This window comes from Monodon monoceros, unplaced genomic scaffold (assembly GCF_005190385.1).
Source record: "Monodon monoceros isolate NGI ecotype Baffin Bay Population unplaced genomic scaffold, NGI_Narwhal_1 Super_Scaffold_21, whole genome shotgun sequence".
In the NCBI taxonomy this organism is placed as follows: domain Eukaryota; kingdom Metazoa; phylum Chordata; class Mammalia; order Artiodactyla; family Monodontidae; genus Monodon; species Monodon monoceros.
Genome location: NW_021703778.1, coordinates 161,668,299 through 161,693,867, shown reverse-complemented (window position 1 = coordinate 161,693,867; position 25,569 = coordinate 161,668,299). Strand labels below are relative to the sequence as shown.

Below are 25,569 nucleotides of genomic sequence, written 5' to 3'. Positions count from 1 at the left end.
CACACACACACACACACACACACACACACACACACACACACACACACCCCTCCATCCCAACAAGATTGGAAACTGAAAATGTTATTTTCTCCCTGGGAGATGCTAACAGTTACCATCAGTCCCTCAGTCAGCAGACACTGGCTAAAGACCTGCACTGTGGCATTGGGATCAGAAGCTAAACCAGAGACGGCCCTGCTCTGGAAGGAAATGTAAATAAACAATGGCAGTTTCAGGGAGGGGGATGGTAGCGAGTTAGGCGAGAGCAGGTGGTGACCAAATCTCAGTTCTGTGGTTCAGCTTGTCTGAGCCTCCTCTTGTTTGTAACATGGAGCTAATACTGGCCTTTGGGGATTGCTTTGGGGATTAAGTCAAATGATAGCATGTTATATGAAAGTGCTGTAATGGTCTGTAGACGTGAAGGGCACTTGTGGAGGGCAGGATTAACTCCAGTGGGTCAGTCCTTCCAGGCTGAGAGGGTTAAACCCTCACCCTGGCTGGCGACTCACGGACCGAGGGCCTCTGGGGTTGTGGTCCTCCTGGAAAGGGCTGTTTGCCTTCCTTTGTCTAAATCCCCACCTTGTCACCCCAGTGATCACTTATACACAAGATTGATTGTCCGTATCCAGAGAATGTATGAACATGCAAATGACTGTGTCTTAGAGAATCAAAGAGTAGAGCCAAAAGGACCCCACTGATTGTGTACCAGGCATGGAAGCTGGGTTTTGTTTCATGTGCCAGCTTTCATCGCGTGTCAGGCAGTGGCTACATCAGGCAGTGCTGTGTTCAGAAGGATTCTGAGGCCTCCTTCCAGGCTCGGTAAGAAAGTGTTATGATTGACTAGTTATGTCTGCCACAGACTCAAGATCAGAAAGTCAGGAAGTTTTCCAATCCTGATCTGATTCAGTCTCCACATTTTAGAGGCTGGTGTACTTTAATTGCCCCACTATACTTCTATCCCCAGGTCCACCTTTATCACACGTGCGGTATCAGTTTCCCTTCTGTTTTGGAAGCTGATTGCTACAAACATCTGTAGCTTTATGTGTAATTTAGGTCAGCCTATATGCGTTCCATTTATGCTAAGAAAGGCTGGAGTGAGTTTCTCTGTGTCAGGACTCCAGGAAGCAGGTAGTAAAGTAAGTAAGTAAGATTTTTCTTAGACTCGACCATTAGCTCAGGCTGTCATGGGATTCCCCCTGGGGTTGTGGGTAGGTGCAAAGGGTGTCTGATGTGTTCGGCCCTCCCCCCATCCATTGGTTGCTTGTGACTCACCAGGTACAGAAATCCACGTTGCTTCCTACCCTGCCTCCCATTTCTCATGAAAACCCACTTTAATAAGCTGAAGCACAAAGCGTTTATAATTTGACAAGCACCATATTCTCTTGTGTCTAGGCCTTTGCATATGCTATTCCCTGTGCCTGAAGAGCCCCCAGATCTCTCCTCATCCTGGGGTCTCAGCTCAGAAGTCATTTCCTTTAGGAAGCCTTGACTGATCCTTACTGCAAACTAGTCCTTCCTCTGGGTTCCTATAGAAGTTGCTGGTTTTCTTGGTCTGAGCTCAGAGGACTGTGTTGATTATGGGTATGTTCTCAGAAAGTACCCAGCACCTAGTAGGTGCTTGGGAGGGAGCTGTCTGTAGGGTTGTTTCTTCTTTGCCTGTGTAACTGTGTCACTGAGCCATCCTTGCCGGCGAGGACCCAGTAGAGAGTCTTATGATGTGTTTTCGAACTATTCAAAACCCACAATCTGGTAGATTTTAAAAATAGTAGAAATCCTGAGAGAAATTGGGCATCAGCTTTCCATGAGCAATGAGGGAACTTCTGCTTCTCCCTCTCTCTCTCTCTCTCTCTCCCTCTCTCTCTGTCTCTCCTTCTCTAAGTTTCCTAGGAATTTGTGTAGGGTAAGAAGCACAGGATACATTTGTTATAGCAAATGTTTTCATTCACTTAGCTTGGTGAGAATGAGCACAGCGCTGCTTCACGTGAATGAAGGCAGAGGTGAATTTCCTAGTGCCCTGTTCACCACCAAAACGCTTATTTTAAATAATTATTCCCCGAACGTTTTTCTGAAACGAATTCTCTACTTTTAAAATCCTTTTTCCCCTTCTGTTACAAAACCCAGCAAACTGGAATTCCATACTTTTCCAACAGTGCTCTAGATCAGATTTAGTTTTTTCTTGCTCTCTGATGGGTGTAAATGAATGAATGAAGGGATGAAGGAATGACTCACGCTTGTTATTGTGTATAGCTACAGGATGCTGAGGGAGCAGAGCCCTTCATTCTTTCACTGAACAGCCTCAGACTAGTTTTAAGCCCTCGTGTATGTGCGCAGGGTTTCTCGTCTCTTCCTTGCTATCACATAACCGGCTTATGCCCTCGCTGCTCACAGTGGGCCTTTCTTGTGCTCCTTTCCACTTTTAATTTGCCGTTTTCATCTGCTGTAGGCTGGGAGAGTGGATCATCAGAGTTGCTCAAGTTATCCAAAGTATGATATAATTAGGTCCTGTGGGGCCTTTGCTGGGAAGAGTACGTAAAGATTCTTTGTGAGCTCTGACCTCTGTTTGAGCTGATCCAAGGCCTTTAAAATGCTTTCTTCTTGTGTGTCAGCTCTGCTGGCTACAGCACCAGGTACACGGCCTATGAAAGGTGAATCACTGCAGACGAGGAGCCTGGTGACAGCTGGGAGGGGTCTGTACTTGTTATATCCACCAAAGGGCTTAGGAGGGTCCCTTGCCAGTCATCTGGGGACTGACCGTGAAGGGACAGAGGTGAGGACAGCCACGTGGGCTGGCATGAGCACTGTGGCCAGGGGAAGATTTTGGTGAGACTGATTGGAGTTTTTAATACTCTGGTGGGCATGTCCTTTTCTTTTTATCAGAACTAAAACCGTGACTGATCACCACCTCAGCCTTAATAGAGAAGTGAGTCATTGTGGTGTTACACGTATTTATGTCTATGGATTAGAGCCTCTTGGGCCAAATAAAAGGCCTCAGGTGGGAAAAAAAAATCCATTAAAGTCTTTGAGAATTTTTCCGTTTCAAACATTGATCAAGTTCTATGCTTATTAGCAAAGAGAAGGTTTGATCATCATGGGTTGATCTGCAACACCAGACCCGATTGACTCTTAAGAGTGTGGAATCTGAATGCTCTGCAGGGACCCTTTTGTCCAGCCCCCCAGCCCGTCCCATCCACCTTCAGACTAGGCGGTGGGAAGGGCGATGCCAAGCCCCCAGTTCTGAGACTCGACCATAATAATGTCATCTCAGGAAAAGCTGTTTTTAGCTATTTCTCAGGTGAGAGATATTAGGATGAACTCACATGTTACTCCATACACGCCTGACACCCAAGGACCCGAAGTGAACCACAGCACTGGTTCTTGGACATGAGTTTGGTTTTCTTCATCCCGGGTGTCGTGGATGATGCCTTGGACCATTTTAGCACAATGTGAGTGGGTGTTGGTAAGCCTTTCCGGAAAACAATGCTTTTCCTAGCATGTCCCTTTTCCCCCAAAGAGAACAGGATATTATGAAAAGGGCAGAAAACCGTAGAGCTTCTCACCCGAAAGGCACCCTGCACGTCACCCAGGCCAGCTGCCTCCCTTTCACAGATGTGGAAACTGAGACTGGGAAACAGAGTACGGCTTGTTCCCGTCACAGGCCTCCTGGTGACCAACTCAGGTCTGGAGCTCCTGTATCCTGACTCTGTTTATTTAAGTGACTGAAACTGATAAACAGATGAAGACGCATTTGGCCTCAAGCATAATGGAAAAGACACAGTGTAAAATGATGAAATACGATTTTTTGGCCTGATTGGCAAAGCTGAGAAGGAGTAGTAAAGCCGTGTTGGTCTGGGCATGGGGAAGTGGGACTTACGGTATATTGGTTGTGAGAGAGAAAAATGGCAGAGCCTTTCTGCAGGGCAGTTTGGAAGTAGGAAAAGCTTGAAAGATGAGTTTATCCTGAAGGCGGGAGTCAGGATATCCATAAAGAATTAGCTGTAAGATGTTTTTTGTAGCATCGTTTAGATTAAAATATTGAAAAATCGGATCTCTGGAAAGGGAATGGTTGAATTTGTTTGTGGCCTTTGTACAAAGTAAGTATGAGACCATCAAAAATGATGTGTGTGTCGTGTCTGGGACTTGCTTTGGGGGATGCTCCAGCCAGACATTGAGAAACAAAGGCGGTGGCGGTGAGGAGGAGATGGAATAAACGTGCAAAATGCTGGTAACGTGAAGTGGGTGATGAGCATGGAGGTTCACTTTACTCTTCTCCTTCATCTGTTTGAGATTTTGCAGGATGGAAGGGCAAGTTTGTGTCCGTTCTTATTTCAGAATCGATTGAGTATTTTCCTGTGGGGACTGTTCTCATCCATTGTACTTTGCTTACCACACACACTAAAAAGCGATGCTCATGTTCATTAACTATCGTGGAAAGATTTTATGATATATGTGAATGGAAAAGGGCCACAAATAGTTATGAACAGCATTCTCATTTGGTTTAAGGAAAAAACAAACCCATATGGAGAAAACAGATGGAGTGTGTACACCTTAAGTGCATATCACTGGGTAGAGAGGGTTTTTTTTTAGCTTATTTGATTTTTTTTTCCCCCTGCAGCAGATATGTATATATCACTAGTGAAGTTTTACAAACAGCTGAGCGTAATTAACTATGTTGCTCTTTTGATTTAGGGAAGAGTATGGAGGAGATTAAGAAGGTGCTGCTGTTGGTGCTGGGCTGTGCTGTTCAGGTAGGGATTGGGCAGGGGGCAGAGAGGAGGGCTCTTAGGTTTGGGTTTGTGGGGATAAAACACCCCCTTCGCTGAGGTAGGAGTGAAGCTGCTTTCAGCCCAACAGGATGGAAGGTCGCAGGGTTCCTGCGAGAGACGTGACACCGACTTAGGCGGTAACCATTTCTAGCACCTTGGGCAAGAGGCCAGGTGGGGATCCCTGGGGCTGGGTGCCATTAGCAAATTGTCCCCGGTGTAGGAACATCTAGAGCAAGGATCAGCACACAACCTGTGGGCCAAATTTGACCTGCCACCTATTTTTCTAAATAAAGTTTTAGGGGGACACAGCCATGCTCATTCCTTTACGTATTACCTGTGGCTGCTTTCACACTACACCAGCCGAGCTGAGACCCATGGCCTGTCCAGTCTAAGATATATTTTTTTTTACCATCTGGCCCTTTACAGATGAAGTTTACCAAGCGCTGCCCTAAACCAGCTGTTCTTGATCTTTACTTGTTTAAGAATCCCCTGGAAAGCTTGTCTGTGTCCCACACACCCCCCACCCCGGTGTTTTTAAAGACAACCCCCACCCCCCCACACAGGTGATTATGATATAGGTAGTCTGAGCCGCTTCTAGAGAAACCTCAGTTGTGAGGGGCTGGCTGGTAGGAGGGCAGAGCACTCTTGATTATAGAAGAAAAACCCAGGGGTGGGGTAGGTGTCTCCTTTTGAAACTATTTCTGTGGCTCTGGCGGCCCCAGGTTGCCCTTGTAAAACACTTTCATTAACACTTGTAACCCTCCACAGTGTGAGAGGAAAGAGGAATTTATCGAAAGAATCAAACAGCTGGACATTGAGACACAGGCCGGGATCGTGGCCCATATACAGGAGGTAGGTGGGGAGCTTTGTGGGGCTTAGCCGTGGACCATTGCTCCCATGGCACCCAGCAGGCAGGCCCTCTCCACCAGTGAAAAGTCTAAAGAGCACATCACCCATTATGATTTTGCTAATTTTAGGTTTCAGACACTACAGGCAAATTGATTCGATTTGGAAAGGTGGCTGTTAGCAAGCTAAAATAAAGTGGCGGCTAAAATGAAAAAAACTTTTTCAGAGACTTCAATCAAGTCTTCTTTTGCCTCTTCTTCTTGCCTAATATGGACTCAGACTATTTTTAAGAGCTGTCAAGTGGTTTAGGCTCAGAATTTGATTTACAGTCCCTGAAAATGTATTCTGGCAAATGTCACCCTGCTTCAAATGGTTGATCCTTGGAGAGAGAGATTCACTGCTTCTGTCAGTGACGTGGCAGAGAAACAGCTGCCACCCCTTGGGAAGTTAAAAACCAGCGAGTCCCAGAAGGGCTGTATCCGGAGACTTGGCCCCCTGGGTGGGGTCAGGAGGGCTCCGCACTAAGGGCAGCCCCTCCGCCCGTTGACTTTGGCAGAGGTGGTATCAACTGAAGGGGTAGTTGCCCTGGAAACCAAGCACCCGCCTGAAAGTTAGTTCCCTGACCTCCACCCCACCCTCCTCCAAAAGAAGCCTTGTACGTTTTAATCCTCTTAGGAGGTATGGTTCAGCCTTCCACCTAATTGGACAGATGAGATAAATGCATGAAAAAGACATGAGCAGGAGCACGTAGGAGCAGGTGTGTAACTGGCAGAGGCAGCGGAACACAGAGCTCCCCACGCCGGCTCTGGGGACAGCCTGCTGGGCTTCCGCAGCCGGCTAGGGCACTGTGGGTTGCAGACTCTGAGTCAGGATTTGAAGCAGGAGGCGGATGCAGCGTATGGCAGGTAGAGGGTCCAGCAAAGCCCGTCAGGCTTGTAGGAAATATTCTCAACCATTCGTGTCAGCGACCTGTTAGCCTAAGTACCATTCTGCCTTTTAACTTTCCTCGTGTGTCCGTGTGTTTTGAAGATGTATCTGAGGACTAGGTCCTCGAGACTAGCTAGGTCTTTGCTACTCACTGTCTCCCCTTCCCTGTTCAACCAGCAGGATATTTTTTTTTTCAAAAAGCATGCACCCAAAAAAGAAGCCCTGCGAGATTATCAAGTTCGGTGACTGGCTGTGGGAACAGGACTTCAGAATTAGTTGGGTGCTTCTTTTTTTTTTTTTTTTTTTTTTGCGGTACGCGGACCTCTCGCTGTTGTGGCCTCTCCCGTTGCGGAGCACAGGCTCCGGACGCGCAGGCTCAGCGGCCATGGCCCACGGGCCCAGCCGCTCCACGGCATGTGGGATCTTCCCGGACCGGGGCACGAACCCGTGTCCCCTGCATCGGCAGGCGGACTCTTAACCACTGCGCCACTAGGGAAGCCCAGTTGGGTGCTTCTTAAACATCCAGGTGCCCGGGCCCCACGGGAGATCCATTGAGTCAGAATTGGGAGCAGGACCATAAGCCTTTAATTACAAGCTCCTTGACTTACTGGTGTGCAGCTGTGGTTGCACCCCTGGACCCCCTTTCCATAGACCTTTCCCAAACACTGGTATGGAGCAGGCCTGGAACCCGGCCTCTCAACCCCAGTTCTGGGCCTTTAGGGTGCCCCGTACAATGGGGTGAGGTTTCTCCTAATTCTTGGAGATTTACTGAATCCCAGCTTTTCTTCGTAAGGGAGGAGAGCTAAGAAAGCAGGTGTCTTTTGAGAAACTGAAGGGCCCTGTCTTTGTTTCTTTGTTTTTAAACTATTCTCCCTCTCCATATACTGCTCTGAAAAACTTAAGAACTTTTTTTGGTGTGCCTCTCGGAGGGGATATCCCTGGTTTCTTTTCGTTTTCCCCTGTTGAGGTTTGAGTGTGCTTATACTCACCTTCCCAAACTGGAAGGATGGGGACTCAAAATCTGATCTTCTGGCTGGTCTGGGGGTGTCGGGTTGAGAAGGTCAGGTCGGCAGAGTCGTTGCAGAGGCTGCCCAGTGTAGACGTAGCCGTGGGCCTCCGCTCACATCTGATGAAAAGGGAAGATCCAGGAGGTCTTCTGTGGCCTGTGGGGATGAGATACAGGCTTACCTGAAAATTGTTTTAGACGATGAAATATTTCCCCAAAAGTAATGTAAGATCGTTATGCACCCAACATTCCAACATAAGATTTTTAACATTTGCCATATTCTCATTAGATTCTTTTTTTAACACATAGTCCCTCTTTGCACCCGTGGCATCCCTAGAACTTACCTTCTTTGTGTTGTAAATTGATGCTTCAGTAAGCATATCTGAGGGCAGTATATTTTTAGGGAAATACTATATTATAAGGAGAGCCCTCTGGTATTAAAAAAATCCGTGTCCTCTTGGAGCCGGTGTTGAGACTGACTTAACACCCGGCCTGACCTGTGCTAGTGGAACTTGGCTGAGGGGCGTCTGCACTCGCTTGAGGAGCCCCCTGCTCTCCACGGAAGATCTGTCAATGAGGGTGAATGACGTCAGGGGACCGAGTCAGCTGTGACCCCACCCCCTGGCTGCGGGGTCGGGGAGCTCCTGGAACCCCCGGCCGTGCCCTGCCCATCTCTGCAGCGCCTGACCTGTGCCCGCAGGTGACCCACAACCAGGAGAATGTGTTCGATCTGCAGTGGTTGGAGCTCCCAGACGTGGCCCCAGAGGAGCTGGAGGCCCTGTCGAGGAACATGGTCTTCCACCTCAGGCGGCTCATCGATGAGAGGGACGAGTGCACCGAGGTGCGTCTGCGGGTGGGTGGTGGACTGGCAGGTCTGGGAGGGACGCCTGGGCCCTGGCCACGCGGCCACCCTCCTCGTCCTGACTCTTCGTCTCAAGCCTGCTGCCCCCTGGTCCTGTCTCTCTGGTTTCTGGTGGCGGTGGGAGCCGGGCACTTTCCCTGCAGCCAGCGGTCGCCTCCGAGAGCCCCGTGGGAAGGCATTTAGTTGTTCATCGAACGTGGAGCTCAGAGACCCTCCTCGTTCACGTGCTCCTTTTGACATCCCGTTACTCCTGCTGCCTCCTGGTTTCTCAGTCTCGGCCGACGCCTCTCACTTTCTTCTGGTCCGCTGACCGCTGTGCCCCAAGTTCGGGTGCAAGCGCTCCTTCCCTTCCCCCGCCCGCCCCGCTGCAGCTGATCGTGGACCTCACCCAGGAGCGGGACTACCTCCAGGCCCAGCACCCGCCCAGCCCCCTCAAGTCCTCCAGCGCCGAGTCCACCCCGAGCCCCACCAGCAGCCTCTCCAGCGAGGACAAGCAGCACCTGGCCGTGGAGCTGGCGGACACCAAGGCCAGGCTGCGCCGCGTCAGGCAGGAGCTGTGAGTCCTCCGGTCGGCTGGGCTGTTTGTTCTGCTCTTGCACTATGTGTCACAAACACCCGTTTCTAGCACGTGTGGTGCAGCGAACAGGAGAGCTCTGACTTGGGCCCTATAGAGTTAGCTGGGCTCCACCCTGAGCGCCGTCGGCGACCCTTGCCGGGCCTGCGCCAGGAGGGGTTCTGCCAGGGTCTGGGCTTAGATGACCACCCACTGGTATGGTTTTTGGCTGGAGGGAGGATGTGGCTGGCCCCCGTCTGGTGAGCCATCCCCATTGCCTGCAGCTGGTGAATATGCCACTTTGCCCATCACCTCGGCAGCTGCCCGCCTCCACCTCGGCACCAGTGGGCCCTGCTGCCTGCCTGGCAGTGAAGTGGTGCCACTGCAGCCGGGGTCTCCTTACCTCTCTGTACCCCCAGAGGGAAACCCGCGGCCCAATGGATGCAGTTTGAGGGTGGGCATTGAAAAGGTAAAAATGGAAGAGACTTTGAGTCAGGAACGTTTCTGCAAGCCCCACGTGCCGTTCCCCTCCTCACCCCCAGAAGCGCAGTTCCCTTTCCTTTTCCTGCTGGGGGCTTGCAGGGTGGCGGGCAGGCCCCTTCACCACACTCGCTCCGAATCGCCCCCAGGGAGGAGAAGACAGAGCAGCTTGTGGACACCAGGCATGAGGTAGATCAGCTGGTGCTGGAGCTGCAGAAAGCCAAGCAGGAGGTGAGCGGGGAGGCCTGTCTGTGTGTCCGCGTATGTCGAGGGGACAGGGTGGGGCGGGGCTGGGACTCCCCGGTAGCTGTGGCGCAGGGGTTCGGGCATGCAGCAGGGGGAGCTTCCAGCAAAGGCTTCTGTTTCCTTCGCATTCAAAGTAACACTGCCCGAGAGCCGGTTGTCCTGAGAACGGCTGAGGGGGTGACTGTTTCTTAGTGACAACGAGCGGGGACCCCACGCGGTGGCCTGCACGTGGAGCCCCTCGGCCACCGAGATGTCCTGGAAACGCTGCGCTTCAGAGACTTGGCCCCCTCTTCCCTCCCCAGAGGGGCGCCCTAAGCTAGGCTCCCCTGTCTCTGCCTGTCTCCCAGAACATCCAGCTGGCGGCTGACGCCCGGTCTGCTCGTGCCTATCGCGACGAGCTCGATGCCCTGAGGGAGAAGGCGAACCGTGTGGAGAGGCTAGAGATGGAGCTGGTGCGCTGCAGGGAGAAGCTGCACGACGTGGACTTCTACAAGGCCCGCATGGAGGTACGCGCCCAGCCTCCGGGTGAATGCCGGGGAGAGTGTCGGGGCTGAAGGGGGCACAGAGGCCAGGATCCAGGTGGGGTCACTGATGCTTTGCCCACCAATCCTGACTGCCTCGCATCAGCTGTAGGTTCCTGGACTCTCCTTTCTGAGAAGTGAGGTGTTTTGCCCCCGTTGCCAGTCTTGGGGTTTGGAGATGGGTTTAACGAGCGGGGTGAGATCGGGATGTCAGGACGTACTGAGTGGCCTGTTTGACGGTAAGAAATGACCCCCTAGTCTCTTCTCGCCACCTAGGTGGCTTTTGAAGGGGTTGAACGCAGGTCACGGGGACCCTGCTGTTGCCCTCTCCCTGCTCAAGGCCTCCTGCCGAGCCGCTGGCAGGCGTGCGTGGGGACGGCTGTTTGGCCCTGACATGCTCCCCCCCAACTCCTGCCCAGCTGTAGACGGGCCCTGGGGCCCCTGGGCTGGGCGGAGGTGGGACGGGGAAGGCTGTGCTCCAGGGCCCGTGAGTTCTTCAGACCTACTTAAGGAGTGTTTGTTCCCTGAGGAATGTTAGTGGCACATTGGAGTCAGTGCATTGTCCTTGCAAACCACCTGCAGACGTGCCATCCGCCCTGCTTAGCCAGAGCCTGCGTGTGGACCTAGAGCCCTGAGGGCAGGGCCTGGGTCCTACCCGACTACCCGGGGAAGAAGCATGAGTTTTTGTCTCTTCTGGAACAAGCCAGTGTTAGGTGTGACGGGCAGTAGGGCAGAGAGAGGAGCACGGCCGTGCTCTCGAGTTCGTTCACGGCTGTGGACAGCCGCCATGCAGGGGTGCTCCTCTGCATACGGGGGGGTGACAGGCAGTGCATGTGCCCTCCCCCGGAGCCTGTCCAGTCTCACCGCTGAGAAACAGCTGCCTGTCACAGAAGGAAGAATGCATTAGTGCCATGTGGGAGGAAAGGTAAAGGACGGGGATTCAGGGTGAGGGCGAGGTTAATTTTGGTTAGAATAATATGGAACACAAATTTCCATGTTTTGTTTTTAAACTTCTGGTGGCTTTCGTGTGGGTCCTAGTCTAGTTTACATAAGGATTAAAACAGCAAGGAGAGGAGAGCGGCGTGGGCACCCCTAGGTACAGGGGGACTATGTGGGGTGGATGCACGGAGTGGTCCTTGACTTGCTTTTGCAAAGCATGGTCGCACCTCACTGCTGTCAGGGCACGGGGGTTGCTGTCCAGAGGGCCGCGTGGGAGGAGGACAAAGGCAGAAAGGTTGCCTGGGAGATTCCTGTTGTCCCATGTTGTGTTATTGTCTGAAATTCCCAACACTGAGGACAGGTGCATTGGTGCCGTGTGCGTCCTGGGTAAAGATAAGGTGGGCCTGTCTCTGCTCCTCTCTGGGAGTTACAGCTTCCTGGTCTGTGCTGGCTCTGAAAGAAACAGTAGTCTGAGATGCAGAGACGTAGCAGGGCACGGTCCTAGCTGCCACACCAACTTGGTGGGTGTTGGGCAAGTCTTGTCCCCATCTGTGAAAGGAGGAGTGGTCTGGGTGTCTCTGAGACCCTCGTGCCCTGGCGTCTCGTGACACAGGAGCACGTTTCCAATGAGCTTACGCTAGCGAGCTGCTCTCCACAGAGATGGGGGCCCCTGGAACCAATCCATGCAGTGATTGCTGGGTTGTTGGCAAGGCAGTCAGGAGCTGGGTTAATGGTCAGTCCTGGGGTGCGGTGCACACACACATCACATTCTTATGATATCCCCCCGCAGTGCCCAGGTTCAGAGGGGAGATGGGCTACGGTTTGGTCTGCCCTGCCCACCTGGCTGGGCCTGCGGAATGGGGCCTCAGCTCGACTTCCACCCTGGCCAAGCCCCTCTGACCGCAGGCAGGGTCGCTCGCCTGCGCTCTGGGGTTCCAGCAGCTCTCCCCGCAGAGTAAAGTTCGTGAAGTCGGAAACTGCATCTCTGTCGTCTTCAGCAGGGGGAGGTGCTCCAGATGCATCTGTTGACTTGAGTCCCATGCTTAGGATCCTCAGGATGATCTCACCTTTAACTTTTTTTTCCACCTTTAATTAAAAAGAAAATCAAACCCTTCCCACTCTCTCCCGACCCTCTCGAGCTACCCCGGTCCCTCTCCGAGCCTGTCTGAAAGGAGAGAACACCAGCTGTGTCCTTCATTGCCTCACCTTCTAACCCAGTCCTCCAGGTCTGCCTCTCCCTCTGCTCACCTGAAACCATGCTTGAGAATCAGGGTCCACGACTCCTGTGCCAGTCCAGTGGGCACTTCCCAGCCTCCCTCGCCCACCCTCTCTGTGGGCTCAGACACCACCACCCTCCGCCCCTCACTCACCTGGCTTTCCTGAGTCCCGAACTTCATCTTCTTGGGCCCATGCGGGTGGTGGTCACCTTGCTCTGCGTCTACCATCTGGCCTTTCTCCATGATGTCTTCTCTGCCTCCTGCCCCTTCTTTAGCTGGCACGTACAGACTAACAGGTCCCAAATCTTCATCTCTGGACTGGGCTTCTCCCGCACTCCAGACCTCAGTCTGTCTCAAGGTCAGTGTGTCCAAATCCAGTGTCCCTCCCTCCCTCCAACCCACCCATACTGTCTCTAGACTGGACTCACCATCCACCGAGGCAGGTACTCAAGCCAGAGCCGGCTCGGCCTTGATTCTTCTTTCTTCTCCACCCGCTCCCGCAGCCCCAGGTGCTGTCCATCTTCCAGAGCCCATTTCCCCACCTCCCAGCCTGTCCCTGGCCGAGGCGGATGTTTGGAGAGTGAGTCCCAGTGCCCGGCCGGCCTTCTCCATTGTTGCTTGTTCACATTATTCCAGTGCCTGCGCAGGAATGACGTTATCTTTATTCCAGAATGCCCTCCGCAAGCATCTGAGTTGGCCGTTCTGCCCCCGCCTCTTCTCGTTCACATCGCCTGGGCTGCTGCCAGAGTGGCCTTTCTAAGAGCCCCTCAGGCACCTCCCCGTTGCTCTTGGGATAAAGTCCACACTCCACCCCTTCTTCTGACACCCACTCTGGTCCCCGTGGAACTCTCTGCTCCGGCCAAACCGAGTCCCCTTCAGGTCCGCTGGTGCCCCCTGAGGCCCCTCGGCCCAGCGCATCTCCCCGACACAGGGAGGGCCGGTGAGGGGTGGGCAGGCCACACTCTGCTGGCTGCATCCCCAGCCCCGCCCCCCATTCCTTTAGGCCCCTTCTTACCCCCAGGCAGACTCATCGCATGGTGTCGTAATGATGCATCCCGTTTCCCACCCACACCGGGAGCTCCTTGAAGACAGGATCTGTGCCTTCCTGACCTTGAGTCTGAGTGCCTTGGTGCCCACATTGTCCACCTCAGAGATGGCCAAACTACCATCAGTCCCGGGGCGGTGTCTGACCCACCATCAGCTTTTTAAAAAAATATATTTATTAAACAACCCATACATTGTTAGTATAGACATCGTGCAAGGTTAAAACATATTCAAACATCAAGATCCACATTCAGGGATTCCCTGGTGGCGCAGTGGTTGAGAGTCCGCCTGCCGATGCAGGGGACACGGGTTCGTGCCCCAGTCCAGGAAGATCCCACATGCCATGGAGCGGCTGGGCCCGTGAGCCATGGCCACTTGCCCTGAGTGTCCGGAGCCTGTGCTCCGCAGCGGGAGAGGCCACGGCAGTGAGAGGCCCATGTAAGTTCTAGAGGCTGGAAGCCTGGGGTCTGGGTGCCAGGGTGGTTGGGCTCTGGTGAGAGCTCTCTTCTTGGCTTGCAGATGGTTGCTTTCTTGTTGTGTCCTCACATAGCAGAGAAAGAGAAAGAGGGAGAGGAGTAAGAAAAAGAGAGAGAGAGAGTGGGAGAGAGAGAGGGAGGGAGGGAGGGAGACAGCACCATCAGCTCTTATAAGTAAAGTGTTACTGGAACACAGCTATGCCTGCTCATTCACGCAGCCCATGGCTGCTTTTGAACTGTGCCTGCACAGCTGAGTAGTCGTGACAGACTTAGGACCCGAGAAGCCAGAAATATTTACTCTCTGGCCCTTTACAGACCCATGATCTGGCCCACAGTAGGTGCAGTGAGGTTTTAAATGAGCAGCAATAACTGTGTGTTTATGCAGCTTTTTCCACACACCAGGAACTAACTGTGCTAAGCTCAAACCATATCATCACATTTAAGTCTCCTGGTGGCCTGGTGAGGTTGAGTAGTCAGCGTCTAGGTCCTCTCCTTTTTTCAGATAACAAAACTGAGAAGAAATTAATAACTTGCCCAGCATCGCAGTTGGCGAAGAGGTGGACCAAGGTGGCGTTGAAATGCCTCTCTCCACTTCTGGGACCCCAGCCTTGCCAAGGAAGGAGGAAATGAAAGGGGTGGGGTCACGCAGACAGGAGGGGAGCTGGGGGAGCGGGTGACGGCGGCCACTGCCTCAGACGCCGTGGGGGCTAGAGGGACGCCCGGCCTCCGGCAGTTCATGTCCGCACCTGGGCATCACATTGTAGGCCGAGAATGTTGAAATGCAGGGAACCAAGATCACCTTGAGCAGGGAGACCTCTGTTCCCACTTGGGACTCTGTGTTTCCTAATGACTTTTAAGGAGTTTTGATAAAATTCAGTAGAAGGAGAAGTTAGAGCAGGGCAGACCTGATGCTTGGTTTATGGTTCAGTCCACCACGCTCCTCGAATCAGAAATGTAAAAGCAGGCTGGTGCTCTATGAAGCTTAAGGGGCTGCAGCGGAACCAGACGGAGGTTAGCGAGGGGCTTGGGTGCTGTGGTCCCAAGTGCAGTGGGCAGGAGCCCGTTGTTTCTTTGGTTCTATCCCACCTCCTGGAGTTTGGTGCTTTTGTTAACCTGTCGCTTGGTGACGCTCAGTGAGTGCTGCCCTGAACAGTGTCTCACGGGGCGGGGCGTGACAGGATGGTGATAACGGCAGCCGACCTGATTACTGGGCCTCGGGCCCCGTGCACGGACTACTTCACGTGCGTTATCGCCTCTGATCCCCACCTCAGCCCTGTTTTCGTGCCCAGCAGAGGACGAGGGATCGGTGGTTGAGAGACATGCGTTTGCTTCAGGCGCCACGGCTGGTAGCACACGTGGCTGGCGGGGGACCGGAGCCGTCGGCCCACTTCCCCAGTCACTGCTCCTGGTCATCACGTAGATGAGCAGGGGCAGCTCTCCAGACATTTGGGGACCAGCCGTCAGGCCTGGCCTGTGATTTCCTGAACGTGGCCCCTCAGCTGTTTGCCGGGCTGGGTCAGGCCTTTAAGTAGCCACCTGATTCAGTTGGGATCAGGTCCTCAGCGGCGGGCTGGGCTTGCTGCGGGAGCTTGGGCTCACTTTCTTGCAGATCTGGCTTCTCGCTTCTGAGGCAGTGAGGTGTGCAAGGCTGGTTATTTCTGTTGCCTAATATATGGTGGAAGTTGATACCACCAGAAAATTGAGATGTTTATGAATAGTACTGATGGTTAGAAGTCATCCTACCCAGTGCTGTATTCTGCTCCTGGTCACCCTTGTCTGTCCCTGCCTGTTGGAAATCTCTGAGGCCTTCAAGGCCCACCTCGCCTGCCACCTGTGATTCCCCCTCACGGCATGATTCAGCTGACAGGTGTTCATTGAACACTTACGTGAGGCCCGCAAGAGAAGTGGAATATCCTGCCCCCAGGAGTTCACAGTCTGGGGGAGAAGGACAGGCCAGCTCACCATTGCCTCACAGCATACCCAGGGTGCTCTGGGAGCCCAAGTACCTGACTCAGCAGGTGGGACAGAGAGAATCTGCCACCACTTCTCAGAGGGGCCAACTCAGGCTGGGCTTTGGAGGTTGAATAGGAGTTGGTCATGAGGATGAAGGGGTGGCCTGTGCTGTGAGAGCTCAGGGCTGGGAGTGCTGGTGTGTAGACCTGTTGGAATGCCAGGTGAGAACAGTGGGGATGGGACGGTTGCCAGAGAGGGGGGACCAGGTTTTCTTCCTGCTTGAAACCCCTCTGTTTGCTGTGGCTCACACTGTTATTGATAGTCTGGGCCTCTTATCCACACGAGCCCCTTGAGGATGGGTTGCAGGCAGCTTGAGGGCGGTGGAGAGAACACAGGTCTGGAACTCTCTGGCCCAGCTTCGAGTCCCAGCTTCACCCCTTGCTGGCTTTGTGACTTTGGGCTTATTCCTTAATTTACCCAAATCAGCCTCTTCCTCCGTAGGAAGGCACTGTTCCTACCTCCCCCAAGGGCCATTGTGGAGAGTGAGTGGGGCAGGGACAGGGAGTGCCTAGTGCAGGGCCAGCCACATAGCGGACGTCATCTCCAGCAGAGAGAGGGCGCCCAGGGAATTTAGAATTTCAATGATTATACCTTTTACGGCTGCCGGGCTTTCATCAGAACTATGTCCGCTGACCGGAAGGCTTGCAGTTTTCCCTCTACCAAGTATCTTGGATTCTGGCCTTTCCAGGGCGAATGAACGGGTGGTGGATAAGCAGAGCTCCCCGCCCAGCTCCCAGCTGGTAGAACCCAAAAGCGGGGCAAGCCTTAGAACACTGCCCACCGGGAGAAACAGACACGTTCCCCTGTGTGCATGTTCACCAGCTGAAGGCATTCAGGGGAATCTCAGTCCCCCAGAGATGTTGAGTGGTGCTGGAAGGACTCTGGGGAGAGGAGAAACCGAGAAGCCCCTTAACCGGTGGGGGGTGGGGGGTGGGGAGCAGAGATGAGGTGAAAGATCGGAATCCCTTGTGTGTGCTGGGCTGCATGCACAGGACCAAGAGTTCCTTGGACCCCTTGCCTGTGAGGGACCCTGCAAGGGAACAGCCATCATATTCTACACCCAGCACGTGCCGGGCGCACAGGAGGCCTAGGGACTTATTTATGGGGTTCACAGTCTTAAAGGCTCCCTGTTTCCAGGACATCGCTGAGAACTGTTGTTTTTCCAAGAGTATGTATGTAAAATGTTCAGATACGAGCTGTGCATTGAATGAAAGCTTGTCTGAATAGCTGTTTTTCTCCAAGACCCTGATCGGTGGAATGAGTGTTGAATTGAGAGGACTAGACTCAGTCCTTGAACCTGGGACAGACTCTTAGCCCCACCCCTTCCTTGTTAAGGAAATGGAGGCTCAGCGAGGTCCCGGATCTGTCAGTGGAGTCCATTTGTCCGACCAGACGAGGTTACAGATGTCGCATGCCTTTGCACTGTGGCCGGCATAGGAAAAGTTACCTTCCCGGATTTAAATATTTTCTTTCAGTCGAGAAAGTCCATTTGGCCTGACCCGATGAAAAAGGTGGAGGTGCTCAAAAGTGGAGACAGAACTCTCGCAGCTGCAGCCTTATCCCTGGATTGTTTGTTCTGGTCTCGGAGCCCTGTCGTCCTGAACCAGGTGTCTTTATCTGATGGTGCTCATGTCTTTTTTTTGCTGCCCAGGAGCTGAGAGAAGATAATATCATTTTAATTGAAACCAAGGCCATGCTGGAGGAGCAGCTGACTGCCGCTCGAGCCCGGGGCGATAAAGTGCACGAGCTGGAGAAAGAGAACCTGCAGCTGAAATCAAAGCTTCACGACCTGGAATTGGTATTGCAGGCTGTTGTCGCTCAGATCTGTCTAAACAGATTGGGGAGGTTTCGGGTTTGTGCTGCGCCCCTCTCTGGCTTCTCCGTCACTGGGTTTGGTGCCACTGCCGACACAGTGACTCGCTGACTGCAGACAGTAGCTCGCTCAGCTCAGCGGGCTCGGGTGGGCACCACTGAACGCCTACAGACGGGTAGGACGGTACCTCTGGGTTGCTTCTCTGTACAGATGAGCTAACGTGTGTCTCTTCTGCAAGGAGGGTCTCTGCTGGCTTTTACGGTGTGGGCTGAGCTGTGATTTGTGAGTTTCTTTACAGGCTTCTCAAGGCATGTTAGGTTCCCTAGAGCCTCGAAGCCACCTGTCACCATGGTACTTGCTCTAAAGCCCTGGGCCATAAGTCACTTAGTTCAGACAGCATTCAGTTAGAGACCTCGGCTCTCTTATCACTTCCGTTGCCAGTCAGGGTGTCTTTCAGTGGCTGTAACTCTCACAGCTGGGCCCCGTGTTGGACTCGTTTCTGTGCGGGGAAGTGAGCAGGTGCCTGGGGTCCATTCATCCTCGGGGAATGAGGGTGAATGCACGGGGGCCGGGGCCTGTCCAGAGGGCCCCCCCGCCGCCGGCCACGTTCTCACTCCGTCCTTCTTCCTGCGCTAGGACCGGGACACGGATAAGAAGCGAATAGAGGAGCTGCTGGAAGAAAACATGGTCCTCGAGATTGCCCAGAAGCAGAGCATGAATGAATCCGCCCACCTCGGCTGGGAGCTGGAGCAGCTGTCCAAGAATGCAGACCTGTCCGACGGTAGGTAGCGCCCGGTGCCTGGGAGCCAGCCTGGCTGAGGCCGCTTCCTCATCCAAGGAGCGGAGCCCTCAGCTCTATATCTTCCATGTCAGGCCATCCATTCACCCCAAGTAAGTAGGATTTCCTTCAAGGGCCATTTGGAACTGTTTCATTACCCTTCTCCCCAAGGAGAACAGGAGGGGTCTGGCAGCCTTGATGTCAGGACATGAAACACAAATCAAGTGTTACCAGGTTTCCCAGTTCCCATATGGACGGTCCCAGGAGCTTCCAGATTACGGCACGCTGACACCGGAGGGCATCATAGGCCTGTCTGTGGACGGTTGAAAGCTCTGGATGGCAGGAGACGTCCCCAGTGGTCACTAATAATCCCCACTAGAAATGTACCTTGGGCATTATTTCCTCCATTCATTTGCATAATTGGGCAAGACGGATGCAGTCTGTTCTCTGTCTCTCTGGGTGGGAGCTGCTAAGAGGCTGCTTCTCACAGGACCCAGGCCTCTTCTTTTCCCTCCTGTGCTTGCACCGCTGCCCCTGCGCAGACAGATGGGGTGTCGGCCAGGGGAAGGTGGGTGGGGCAGCAGTCAGCACCGCAGCAGGAAGCTTCGGCGCCCAGCAAACAATAAGCCAGTTCCTGTGTTCAGAAATAGCACACGTGCCCCTGATAGTGCGAGTTATTGTTTAGTTAGAGCTGGACAGAGCGAGGTAGGGCTTTTGGCTGGTTTGGGGGCTGCTTTTTCAGTTCTGATAAACACTCCCTCAAATAATGGCAAGGTCGTTGAGCGTAGCTGGAAACGTCTTCTCTTCGAGGGGTCCCATCAGTTCCAGACAAAAAAATCAGCTTATTAAACTGCTCATCTCTGAGGGAAGTTAGTCGTATCTGTGCTTCGGTGCCCGCACACTGTGCTGGGGGCTGAGGGAGGGGTCACCCTGATTCCCGGCTCTGGGAGGAGTACAGGTCCGTCGGGGAGGACCACTGCCCCCTGGCAGAGCGGAGAAGTGGTGCAGGCCTCCTGGGACAGTCCCAGACCAAATGAGAGCATTTCTGTTAGAAACTAGGGTGACCTGTGGGGTCAGAAAGCCTCACCCCTTTAGATGACTACTCAGTATAGTCTGTGGGCCCTTTCAGGCCAGTGAGCATGATTTATTCTTGGTGTTCCCAACTCCTGGTGCTTAGCTGGGAGCTGATGAACACTGACTTGAATGAAGGCATGATGCAGGCAGAGCCTGAATATACTTTTGCATGTGTGGTGTGCTGCCTTCTTGATTCAGAAAGACCTGGCTTAAATTCTTGGCTCCTCCAGTGGAGGTTAGCTGGGTGACCTCTTTCAGACCTCAGTTTCCTTATCTGCAAAATGGGGGTAATGAAGCTGCCTCATAGGAGGAGACAGTGAAACATGATGCCATGCCTGGCCCACGGCCAACAGTAAGGGACAGCTGTTCTTGTTGCCAAGGTCTTAATGAAATACATCGCATCACTCTGGTCGCTTGGGGTGCTAATGAGCGTAGCCCTCAGTAGTAAGCTGTTATGTCATAGTAATAGTCTTTGAAGCACTGGCTTTTATGGAAGAAGAAAGGAGGCTCGTGGTCAGTGCTGTTGTTTAACTTGTAGGACCTTAGGAATTAGTCCCCACGAGTACAGAGTTTCCGTTTGGGATGATGAAGAAGTCTGGAGGTGGATGGTGGTGATGGTTGCACAACAATGGGAATATAGCTTATGCCACAGGACTGTACACTTTAAAATGGTAAATTTTATGTTAGGTATATTTCACCCCAATTAGAAAATGTCCTTTTTTCATGAATGCTGCCAAGGTACTGTCCCAGTGATCCCAGGCTGAGAATTAGCTGAGTTTCAGTTGAGGTTTGTTTCATTTGTAGCGTAGTTTCATATGTTGCAAGCATGTGTGCTCACGTGCATCAGCGCTGGGCCTGGGTCAGAGCCGCGGGCACTCTCTCCACCTCCACTGCTTCACTGCCTGTTGTTGCTTGGGGTCTTGAGGACGTTCGGGCTTGTTGGGTCTAAACTGCTATCCTCAGTGCAAGATGAGAACTCAAAGAGGGTGGCACGTGCCTTTCAGTCCTTACGATCGCCCAGAGGATCTGAACACACACACCCTTGTTTCTAGCTTGATGTGCTCACTAGGGAAGCCATCGTCCTGTATGTACCCCTGCCCCTGGGGTGATGAGTAAGAAGCAGGTCGGGGCGCAGCCCTCTTAACAGTGTCATAAGGCTCCCAGAGCTGAGTCCGTGGCACTGATGAGATAGGCGGGGACGGAACAACACCAACCCCTTCTTTCAAGGACTTTCGTACACGTTCCTTTCTCCTCCTGAAAAAGCCCCATGACTTACCTAAAGTCATGCACCTGCTGGTGGCAGGAAGGAGCTAAGAACTCCCATTTCTGACTCTCAGGTCTATGCCCCCCTTCTCCATTTGTATTCGAGCTCTTTGAAAGAAAGCAGAGTAGATAATCTCCCTTTTTCTATCTTTAGCTTATATTTTCATCGCACTTAGAATTTTTAAAGCAGTTTACATGTACTGTCTCATATTTTTGTCAATGTAATCGTGAAATTAAAAAATGAAATCACTGTCCAAAGGACCTTATTCAGGGATGGCAAGTACTGGGCATACGTGCCCACAGAGCCTTCTGCCACCAGTGGCAGACATAACTAGTCGATTACCGTGCCCCTCCTGCTGAGCCACCCAGACTCCCACTAGTCTCAGAGCTGGCACAGAAGATGTCGCCTATTTGCCATCTCTATTAGGCTCTAAGATCCTTGAGTTGTACGGTCGGTCAGCTTGGTTAGCAGCTTGGTAAGAAACAGGTCCCAGCAGTTAACACAGTCTTAACTTTCGCACTGGCTTCTTCACTGTAAACTGCTTTCCTCTTGAGCTCTGGGCCCAGCTGAGCCAGCAGAGGGACCGAAACTGCCTGAGGGACTTTGAGGCACTAACAGCGACGGCAGCATGTGAAATGGGGGGCACCCAGCCAACCTATGGGAGCCCTTCCCAGCCCCCTCAAACCTAGGGCATGGGGGCCCGATGGCCCCGGCTCATGGCTGGAAGCAGAGGCTCCTGGATCCTGGGCCTGACTCAACTTTGTGCTTCAGCCTCCAGGAAGTCGTTTGTGTTTGAGCTGAACGAGTGCGCCTCTAGCCGCATCCTGAAGCTGGAGAAGGAGAACCAGAGCCTCCAGAGCACCATCCAGGGGCTGCGGGACGCGTCCCTGGCGCTGGAGGAGAGCAACCTCAAGTGCGGGGAGCTGGAGAAGGAGAATCACCAGCTCAACAAGAAGGTAACCTGGCCTAGGCGGGTGGACACCCCTCCCCCAACCCGGTCTGCCCTATAGAGGCTAGTCGGTGGCCAGGCAGGGCAGTCAGGTGTCGGTGAGGATGCACCGCTGGGAGAAAAGCAGAAGCCAGTGCAGCCGCAGTTAATTACACAATAATAGAAGAACAAGAGCAGTTGCGAGAGGAGTCAAGAGGCAGCGTGGCTTGTGCCTGCACTGCCTTGAGGGTGTGTCTCGGACAGTACTTGACCTGTGTGTGCCTCCTTGTCTTCATCTGTGAAATGGGGTTAGTGGGCTTCGCACCTAGCACATGTTGCGTGGACTACATGAGCTAGTGTACGTAAGGAGTCTGGCACGTGGTAAGGGCTCAGTGAAAAGAAAACAATGGACTGTGAAAACGCATAGGATGGGTCATAGGGGAGAGGAGGCAATGACGTAAGTCACACCTACGTGTGTGGGGAGTAGGGACCATTGATGGGCATTTTAGGGCACTGCTGGTGGTAAAACAGGATCAGTGCTCACTCCTTCCTCTCAGTCTACGAGATGGAAAAGAAGAGATGGCTGAACGGTATTTGCCTTTCAGGACACCTGCTGGGTCTTCCCAGGAGCACAGGAGAACCCAGACATCTGGGAGAACAGACAGAGGCTTACAGAGCAGTCTTCCTTCTACAGTTAGGAGGACCCCCCCCTCCATTTGCACTGGGGATTCAGTCTCAGGTGCAGAAAGGGGCCGTTGAGAGGCTAGGGATCGCCTCCAGGTCTTGGTCACTCCAGGTCAGAGGGCCTCAGAACACCTAGGCCACATTGCGATGGCGCAGTTGCATCGTGGGCTCCGAGCACACCAGCTGTCAGAGTCCAGCTGAGGAAGAGGACACGAGCCCCGTTGCTTGCTGACCGCCATGCAGGCCTGGTGCTTTCGGGTGTCCCGCCTGCCCACGAGTCCTGCCAGTGTCATTCACTGCTGCACAGGCAGTGGGAGGGGCACGGGCTGCAGGGAGAGACCTGGGCTCCGCTGGTCCTGGCTGTGTGCTGGTCCCTTATGTCTGTGTGAGGCTTGGGACAGCCCCTCCTTCTGTGAACTGGTCTCTGGAGCCCCCTCATGGGACCTCCCAGGCTTGATTACTCGCTCTTCTTGTCCCTTTGAAGCATCGTGTGCCATGCAGCATTTCGGCCGACAAGCATTTTGTCCTGCTTTCGTAGGACAATAGAAAACCCCACTCCATCTCATGCGATGTCTCTCAGTGTGGAACAGCATGGGGAAGGCAGCTAGGCAGTTTAGGTTTTTTAGATTCACATGGCCCTAGCACAGGAAATGTCTTTATAAGTGGCAGTTCGACCTTGGCCAGGATAAAAAAGAATCAGCCTTTAGAAAGATGAGAACCGTTGACTCTATGGGTCCTCACGGGTCTGCTGCAGAAAGCCCGCAATGTAATAGCGCTGGCCCAGCTCCCAGCAGCCCTCTGAGATGACCGCTCATGCTTTTCCCCGTCCTCGTGGTTCACTCTGGCCCCTCCTCTGCACAAACAGGATGGCAGTGGGTGCTGCCTGCCCGGCATTACTCCTCAGGCCCCACCCTCCTGCTGCTTCTCGGGGTCAGTTCCCTGGTGGGACACCAGCCCTCTCCTGCCACGGTCCTTAGGAGGCATGTCTTGGCATAGAATCCCTGGCAGGAGGGAGGTGCCACAGTTCCCAGGCCCGTCCTGTGTCTGGTGCCGGGATCCCTGGGAGGCGGCCCTCTGCCCGCCAGAGCGCCTCTTCCCAACCTGCTCAGTCTGCCCGCGGCCTGACCAAACCTGTCCTGGCCCAGCAGCCGTGGTTTTGCTCTCTCCCCACAGAGCCCAGCACTGACGGTGCCCCCTAACATTGGATGGGTGGACACCTCAGCCCCAGCTGGAGGGCTCACTGGACCCTAATCCATCTCAGCTTACCCCAGTTTCCCTCCTCCAGCCTCAGCCATCCCACCCTCCTCGGCACCCCGCCATGTGGCCTGTCTGGGCCCCAGCTGACACTCGTCAGTCAATCGGTGAACCCCCAGGTCCCGCTGGTGCCAGCCTGGCTCTTACCACACCCCAAGCATAGCCCAGGCTGCGAGCTTGCTTAGGTCTGAAATGTCTGTGGAAACCCTAGTTCCCTGAAGTTAATATCCTCCCCTCTAACCCACAAAACTTCCACGGACCGTAGAGAAGCTGCCTCCTTCCTGCGACTGTGAATCTGCATTGATGTCCTAAGAGTTTATTCCTTAAGTCAAGAAGTTAAGAATCCTTATTTTCAGGGGAAGGGGGCAGCCCTTTGGGGGCCTGTTACTAGAAGGAAAGAGCAGCCTGGGGCTGAGAGGCAGGCCCCCTGGCACCCACATGCCCTGGGACCCGAAGTGGCACCTGCAGCCCAAGCCAGGTGCTTTGGGAGGGAAGTACGGGAAACCTCTCAGGGCTGGAAGGCCTGTAGCTAGCCCACATCTCAGCCCAGCGAGTTCACCCCAGGGGCACCGAGGTCCTTCAGGGATGGGCTCTGGTTCCATGGCAAAAAGTGCCAGAAAAGGAGAGAGATGGCTTGGGTGTGGGACCTGGGGAGATCACATCTTTAGACCAGAAGCAACAGCAACGAGAAATGCAGAGGTTGGAATAACGTTCCTTTCTCTGGGAGAGAAGGGGCAGCAGGGATAGGCTATTAACAGTAAGGTTGGGGGTAAGCCAGCAGGACCCCCCGACTGTGAGTGAGGGGGCTGGGGGGTCGGCCACGGGGGGGTGTGCCGCAGCTCTGCCCCGTCCTCACTGCGAGGCCGCGGGCCAGTCGCTGAGCGCCTCTGGGCCCAGTGTCCTCCCGAGTACTTGGTTGCCTTTATTCCCCAAGGCCATTGTCTCAGGTGTAGGCTTTAGCATCGGAGGTGATCCCTGGTGCCCTGCCGAGTCCCAGGCCTTGTGCCGGGAAGTGGGGCAAAGATAAGGAAGGATTAGAAATACGTTCTTGCTTTTGAGAACCACTCAGGTGTTTGCCGTGTTATAGCGTGTTTTCCTGTCGACCCCAGCTGGGTGGGGCTCCCCAGTTCTGGGGTCCCCGGGTTGGGGCAGGGGGGGTTGAGGTGCTGACGTGATGTGACAGTAGGAGTATGAGCTCGGCCCAGCTCTCCCCGCTGGTTGGGGAAGAAGCTTGCCTGCTGCTTCCTCCTGTGAGGGTTTGAGAGCTCCCAGATCTGTGAGCCAGGAAGGCAGGGTGCCCCTCACCCAAGGACAAGTACGCAGAGTCTGCTTTACAGCAGCGATCCTTCCGGGAGCTTTGGAAACCTCTCCGCGCAAGGCCCCGGCCCAGATGGGCTGAACTGCAGCAGGCTCAGACCTGCTGCTCATGGGGGTCGTTGGGCATCTCGGGGTCGTGGCCCGACGTCCAAGATCTTTCAAAGCTTCGAGAGCCATCTGGTCTTCGCAATCTATTTTCTCAGGACAGCCATCCCAAACCAGTACATCAGGATCATTTAGGACCATGTCAAAATGCAGACCGGCTAGTCAGGAGCTCTGTGGGTGGCCGGGCCCGGAGCTCTCATGGGGAGGGGCAGCGAACATCGCTGCACCCGCCGCCTGCTAGGCGTGTGCCGAGCACGACACAGTGACAGAAGCTCTCAAGGATGCTCGCTGCTGGTCCTGCGTCAGTTACAGAAACTTGCTCGTGGTGACGTCATTAGTAGGGAGGGACTGGACTCTGAACTCTGTCCCTGTGACACCAGAGTCATGCCTCTTTCCCAACTCGTCTCCCACGCTGAGGGGTGCGGCGTTGGCGGGAAGGGGAGCGGCGTTGGCGGGAAGGGG

At 53.8% G+C, this 25,569-nt stretch overlaps 1 protein-coding gene across 2 annotated transcripts in view; it reads left to right on the top strand.

The window, feature by feature from the left end:
• Window positions 1-25,569, top strand: part of CCDC88C (coiled-coil domain containing 88C) — a 126,977-nt gene that overhangs the window by 60,645 nt on the left and 40,763 nt on the right. For both annotated transcript variants that reach the window (XM_029238828.1, XM_029238829.1), the window contains exons 5-13: window positions 4,684-4,742; window positions 5,529-5,612; window positions 8,240-8,380; window positions 8,773-8,957; window positions 9,584-9,665; window positions 10,028-10,186; window positions 17,542-17,688; window positions 18,340-18,484; window positions 21,591-21,775. In XM_029238828.1, coding sequence (XP_029094661.1) covers window positions 4,684-4,742; window positions 5,529-5,612; window positions 8,240-8,380; window positions 8,773-8,957; window positions 9,584-9,665; window positions 10,028-10,186; window positions 17,542-17,688; window positions 18,340-18,484; window positions 21,591-21,775 — 1,187 coding nt within the window. The remainder of the gene's footprint in view (window positions 1-4,683; window positions 4,743-5,528; window positions 5,613-8,239; window positions 8,381-8,772; window positions 8,958-9,583; window positions 9,666-10,027; window positions 10,187-17,541; window positions 17,689-18,339; window positions 18,485-21,590; window positions 21,776-25,569) is intronic.